Source organism: Mus pahari, chromosome 2 (assembly GCF_900095145.1).
Source record: "Mus pahari chromosome 2, PAHARI_EIJ_v1.1, whole genome shotgun sequence".
NCBI lineage: Eukaryota > Metazoa > Chordata > Mammalia > Rodentia > Muridae > Mus > Mus pahari.
In genome coordinates this window covers 150,081,748-150,088,614 of record NC_034591.1, presented here as the reverse complement: position 1 = coordinate 150,088,614, position 6,867 = coordinate 150,081,748, and the positions used below count along the sequence as shown (strand labels likewise).

At 43.8% G+C, this 6,867-nt stretch overlaps 1 protein-coding gene across 2 annotated transcripts in view; it reads left to right on the top strand.

Annotated features, from left to right (window-relative positions):
* The window catches only part of Gprc5d (G protein-coupled receptor class C group 5 member D), a 12,292-nt gene that overhangs the window by 4,386 nt on the left and 1,039 nt on the right, over positions 1-6,867 (top strand). The window contains exon 3 of one of the 2 annotated variants that reach the window (XM_021191419.1): positions 5,832-5,899. The exons of the other annotated variant lie outside the window; for it this stretch is intronic. Within the exon in view, the coding sequence (XP_021047078.1) occupies positions 5,832-5,899 (68 nt within the window). The remainder of the gene's footprint in view (positions 1-5,831; positions 5,900-6,867) is intronic. 2 annotated transcript variants of the gene reach the window in all.

Sequence of the window (6,867 nt, the reverse complement as noted above, 5' to 3'; positions counted from 1 at the left end):
GAGAGAGAGAGAGAGAGAGAGAGAGAGAGAGAGAGAGAGAGAGAGAGAGAGAGAATAAGAAAGAAAAAAAGAAGAGAGGAAAAACTCTATTTTAAGCAGGAAATGGTCTGCTGATAATAGTTATTACCAGTGTCATTTGTGGGGGAATAAATGAATAGTTTAGTTTTGTCAAATTCCAAATTGCCCTTCAAGATAAGGCTAAGTTGCCTAAAAATTCAGGTCTGAGACTAGATCAGACCTGAAGTCACCTGGAAAAGATGCTCTTACCAAAACATGAAGCGAGTAGTTTAAGTGCAATAGAAAGTGTAGGGTTACAGCTTGTTAGCCAGAGCCAGCACCTTGGGAAATCCCAAGCATTATCCCGAGAGAGCAGCTGGAAAGTGTCCACATTGGCCGATGACATTCTCTTGTTTGTTAAAATAACAATCACAGTCTAGCTAAACAGATGTGTGGCTAGAGAGAGGAGCCATGACCTTGTTCTCTGCATCCGTCCGTCTCCAGCACCATCACAGGTCTGGGATCCACTAATGAGACATGTGGAGCACTTGGGGAGGCTCTGTGGAAAACCACAGGGATGATTAAAGGGTTTTAGCGTCAGACTTGTGTGGAAAGGTTAGGACAGTAAAACTGAGTTGGTAGTTTTAAGTTTTATGCTCCTTTCTCATAGCCAATCCAAGCACTGTCTGTCTCAATGCTATCTAAAACATGGCATTTTGTTAGGTCCATGAGGCATGCAGTGGCCCCCGAGACTCTTCTGACTCACGCTGTTTGCAACCACAGCTTCAATGGCATTGTTATTTGATTTACCGCTGGGTTTATAAAACCAGAATTATGCAGCTGAGAGAAAAGGAAGTGAGGGGTGATTAGCAGAGAATTTCACATGTATAATGACATCTCTGTGGGAGGCAGTTCTCCTGCTGTTTCCCGGCTCCACCTAAAAAACGGGGTACATGAACTTGAACCAAAGCATGAAGGATTGATTTTAAATGGGAAAATAAGAGATGGTCAAGGATTTGCTGATTATCAAGAGGGATTAAAGACTCCATCCAGTTCCTGGAAGGCTCTGGAAAGATCAGTCTTTAAAATCCCTCTGAAGTGGCTTATGGGCCTAATTCTAGAACATGACAATATCTAGAGGTGAATGCAATCAGCCATGTGCTACAGGACAGAGCACAGCCGGGGAAGATTTATCTGTATTGTAAATGTGTTCCTAAAGAGCTACCCACTGGGCTGCATGAAATAGCTCAGACAGTGAAGTGCTTATTGTGCATGCATGAAGACCTGAGTTTGATGACCTTGTAAAACAGAAAACAAAAACAAACAAACAAAAATCCAGATGTGATGTCGTCACACAGAGCATGTGTCCCAGAATTGTGAGGTCCATAGTTCAGATCCCCAGCATCCATAGAAATGCCAGGCAGACACGGCAGCCTTGGTATGACATCCTTCACCAGGCAGAGACAGACAAGAGATCCCCCGAGCAAGCTGGCTAGATAGACTAGGTAAATTGGAAATTCTGGGTTTAAGGAGGATCCGTGCCTCAATGGGTCAGGTGGGGCGTGGTCAAGAAGGTACTCACTGTCAGCCTCTAACTCCTGTATGTGTGCATGTTAACACACCATACACATGTAAAAATTACCATGGTGAATGGTGTCTACAGAACAACACTCAAGATTGACCTCAGGGCTCCACGCACATAGACCCGGGTATGAACACATACGTGAACACACACATACAAATGGCTATATATTGATGAAGAGCCACTTGCTTTTATTTTTTGTTTGTTTTGACTTTGGTTTTTTGTTTTTTTGAGGCAGGGTTCCATATAGTTCAGGCTAGCCTTGAAATCCTGACCTCCTCCTACTTCTGTCTCCCCCATGCATGCACTACACTCATACAGTCCACATTCAGCTTCACTTGAGCCACAAGCATAGCTACATATTCTCACAACATTTGATCAAAATTTCCCAAGCTCAACATATTGTTAGGCACTGGGAATATCACCACAAAGATACCCAAAAATAGTGCCAAAGAACATGTGTATATAAATGAAGTAATTAAAATGTAAAATATGAGTGAAGAAGCCATTTATAAATTATGTTTGTGCCTAATTGACTCATTTGTATGTATCTGGGATGACAGTGTCTTAACATATGGCTCTCTAATTTGATTGGTTGGTGGGCTATGTTGTTTTCTATTTGAAGTTAGTGGATTTGAGAAGAATTGTGCTCTTCAGTTAAGGCGAATCCTCCCAAATCAACAGCCACTTAACTAACCCGGCTGTTGACACTGAGGACTTGCAGAGACCATGAACACGCACATGCCAGCGGTAGCTCTCCTTCACCCAGGACAGTTGCCCCTGTAGTTATCACCTCCGTCGGCCATGGGAGACTAAGGAGACTATTGGTCGTCTCAGGCTTGCTAACAGGAAGTCCCGCCTGCCTTCAGATGAATCTGGGCAGCTTTCCTACAGTGGTTGGATGGATACACACAACCCTAGTGTGATTATTTCCAAAGGTATTAGGGCAAAGGCAAGCAATGAATGGACAGAGTAAAAACAACTCGGTGAATATTAAGTAAGTGAGACACAAGAAAGCCAGTGGTGTAAGCATGAGACCCTTTGGGCTTCCCTGGAAGGATCAACTTTTGTTGGGTATAGTCCTTTTCAATAATTCTGTATTTATTTATTTATTTATTTATTTATTTATTTATTTATTTATTGAGAGAGAGAGAGAGAGAGAGAGAGAGAGTCTTTCGGGAGTTGGTTTCTCCCCTTCCATATTGGGACCTGTGGACCTAATCCAGGTTGGCAGGCTTTGATGACAGCAGGTGGGAATAGAAAAGAACTTCCGAGAAGCTTGGGAGTCTGGTGGACAGGGACAATGGGGAGGCCAGTGAATGAGTTCTGACTTAGAGTTAGGTGAGAGAAAGAAATTCTGGCTTCCTGCTACACAGTAAAGTGTACTGTGTGTTAGCTGGCTTGTTTTTAGTCTAGAAAAAAATTAATTTTTTCATCATAAAGAACTGGTTAAGGAAATGTATATATTTCCCTAGATTTGAACTATATATATAATATATATTATATATGTAAACATTACATAGTTCTCCTCTATGCACAACTTAAAAATACATTTAAGGACTGGCGAGATGGATCAGAGAGTAAAAACACTTGCTGCTAAGCCTGACCCCTTGAGTTCATTCCCAAGAACCTACTTTGTAAAAGAAAAAAACCAACCCCACATCCTCTGACATCCACCCTTGGGCTGTAGCATGCTCGCAGCACCACCACACCCCAACGCACAAAATAATAAATAAATAAATATAAATGGCAGAAGAGTCGAGGCTATGGCTTAGTGGTAGAGTGCTTGTCTAGCATGCAGGGGGAACCTTTGTTCAACTCAGCACTATTTAAAAACAGAACAAAAAAAAAAACACACAATAAAAAAGCAACAACAGCAACTACTCCACTCTTTAAATAGTTACAAGTGAGAGCTGGAGAGATGGCACAGCTCTTCAGAGCAAATATTGCTCTTGCGGAGGACTGAGCTTCAGTTCCCAGCACCCACACCAACCGACATCAGATGCTGCAAGCATCTGTAACTCGATGCTCTCCCCCTCCCCCGGCCTCAGCACACACCTGCATCAGTGTGCATAACAAATTAATTTTAAAAAAAAATCTTCTTTTAAAAAGATTTATGAACTAGGAAGAGATGGGAGAGAGAGAGAAAGAGAGAGAGAGAGAGAGAAAGAGAGAGAGAGAGAGAGAGAGAGAGAAACTAGCATAAAATTGGGGAAAAGACAATGAACCGTGGACAGGACTTGTTTGGTCTGAAATTAGATAAGGCTACGATCCAGGAAGACTCAGGGAACAAGCGTAACCGAGTAGCAGGGACAGCAGAACATGTCACCATGCAGATGGAACCCCACACCCCTGGCTTGGTGAAACACTGGCTTTCTATCCAGCAAGGTCCCCAACCTCCAGGAGCCTCAGACTCTCCATGTTTAATTGAAAATTATGATGTCACCCCCTTCTTCTTCTACACAGAGATGCCCAGTCTCACTCAGTCCAATTTCCTACTGTGTGGTAGTTGAAGGAAGGTTTTCTTTAGAGAAACAGCATTTTGATAAAACTGTAAGCAATAACTAGAAGTGGATAGATCGGGCTGTCATCAGTTTTGACCCAGTCTGATGGGTATGTGAGGATGAAATTACTTACTAAGAGAGTGAGTGCGGAGAAGTCTCAATTCGCTGCAAAGGTCAAACCAAGGACTCACCCAGTCTGTCCCACATTGAAGGGAAGATGTGCATGTCCTACATTGAAGGGAAGACGTGCATTTCCTACATCACAGGATTCAACCCCTCTAGGAAATGCCAGTAGATGAAAGCTGTCATGGTCAGCCATAACTATGCCGCCATCAATAGCATACAAAGCATAGCTCGCACACTCTTCCTGTATGTCCCAACCCAAGGGTTCTGCACAGATGTTGACTATTTGCATTCTCAAGAACCTACGGAGCAGACTTGCTGCTGTGAACATCAAGATTTCCTTTTATTTCCACCAAGAAACAACACGGAGGAAAGGTTAAAGAATTTGACACACAGGGAGAGGGAACAAGTGTAAAGCAAAGAAGAGGGGAGTGGGTAACACAGATGGGGGACCAAGCAGACCTCCTCTAGGGTCTAACCACCCAGCGCCCCAGCCTCTAAAGTGTGACCACTAATGACAGCTGTGTCTGTGACCACCCAAATACAAACATGTAGGAAGCAGGTGTTTGGCCAGAGACACAGAGCAGTCCCTGCCTTCATAGAGGTTACTGGGAAGGCTGTTGCTAAACAAATGTCTCTGTGTGTAGTTATTCTATGATGATATAGTCTCTGTCTCTGTCTCTGTCTCTCTCTGTCTCTCTGTCTCTCTGTGTGTGTGTGGGTGTGTGTGTGTGTGCGTGTGTGTGTCTGTGTGTGTGTCTGTGTCTGTGTCTGTGTCTCTCTGTGTTCACATGTGTCCCTTAGGTGCCCATCTTTGTGGTACTTGGAATCAAACTCAGGGTCTTCCAATGTTAGGCAAACTGGAATTTTTTTTTATTTTTTATTATTTATTATGTCCAGTTTTAAAATTAGGATCCAACTGAACCAGGTGCATAACACACTCTTATAAACTAAACACTCAAGCGGCTGAGGCAGGAGGATCACTGTAAGTCTGAGCCCAGTCTAGATGACACAGGAAATTCTAAGCCAATCTGGACTACAGAGTAGATCCTTTCTCAAACAACAACAATGGAAATGAATCCAATCTTGTAGAGAAGTCAGCCTTCAGGCACCACTGTTGAGGGTATATGACTCCAGTGGTCACTATTAATGTCAAGTGTGTGACCATTCCAGCCCAGGGCTGGGCCCTTTTTCTGAAAATTAGTGATGGTTCTCCTGTGTTTGTAGTTACTACATGTCCATGTGCTTCTCCTGAATATATGTGCTCTATCCTTATACAACCTTCTGCATAAGTGTTAAAAATGTCAAGTGTTGGATACAGTTATACACATCTGGAATCTTGGTATTTGAGGGCTAGCAGGAGTATTGGGAGCTCAAAGTTAGCCTCAGCTAGGCAATGCTTTTCAAGCCAGCCCAGGCCACATGGCACCTTCTCTCAGAACATCAGATGAGGGAATGAATGGATGGATGAATGAGCAAACCCACCAGGTTCTTTCTTTTAATAGCTGCCCACGACCAAGTAGCCTTTTTAAAGCCACAAGTGCCTCTCTGCAAGCCACTGAGCCTCCTCATAGTCCCGGTGACCCTCCAGCACTAACACAGCCCTTCCCTCCTTTGGCTTTCAGCCCGAGACAGTGATGGAGCTCAGGAGGATGTAGCACTAACTGCATATGGTACTCCCATTCAGCTGCAGGTAAATGTGCTCACTCATTCACCTAGGAGGGCACGGCAAGCACTCAGTCGGCTAGCTCTACGTCCAATGACTTTTCTGGCCCAAGGGAGGACAGGCAGGGCAGGCCAAACTCGAGCCACACAAGGATGGCACAGGAGAGACCCCTTTGAACCTAGTTTAAACTCCATGAGTCTCTGTCCCCTCTACCACCTCACTGTATCTTCTCAGGAAAGTCCGAATCATACACAAGATCCGTATGACCTTGAGGAGGCTGGTTAAGTTTTGCACCCGTATCAATGGAAGACTGTAACTATGCATGAATGTCGACTCTGTTTTCAGTCTGGGCAATCTAAATCCATCCCCTGCACCCTCAACTTCCCCTGTAAATCACTGTCTACCCCCAACAGCCCAGGCCATCCTGAGAACATGGCTAGGTCTCATCACCATCTGGAAGCCCAGATGGATGAACCGATTTTAATCCTTTGAGGCAAAAGCAGAGGGAGTGCTCCTGAGTGGATTGGATGTCACACATCACGCGGGACACGGTGAGCTGTGATGGCTCAAACACAGTCAGATCTGGAAAACCCAAAAATACCACATTGGGAAAAACCACTTTCTTTGTGGGAACCACGAGCACCCAAAATACCAGAGTAAAAAGTCATTCTTTGGTTACTTGTTCACTGAACTTTATGAGACAAATGGCTAAGCTCTGCCTCACCACCTGTAACCAAGAGTTTGTGTTCCCCTGAATGGCACTTAGACAAGGACATAGCCACATACCGTCTTCTTTAATTAAGAGTTGGGATAGGGATGAGGAACTTTTGCACAATGAGAAAAAAAAATTGTTTTTAGCCATTCCTGCAAAGAGTTTCTTGGATGCATTTTAATTTCCAGGAATCAGCTATGACCTTGCCCCTCCTTGCAAAAAAAAAAAAAAAAAAAAAAAAAAAAAAAAAATGACCAGCAGTGGAGCATGATGTCAATAGGTT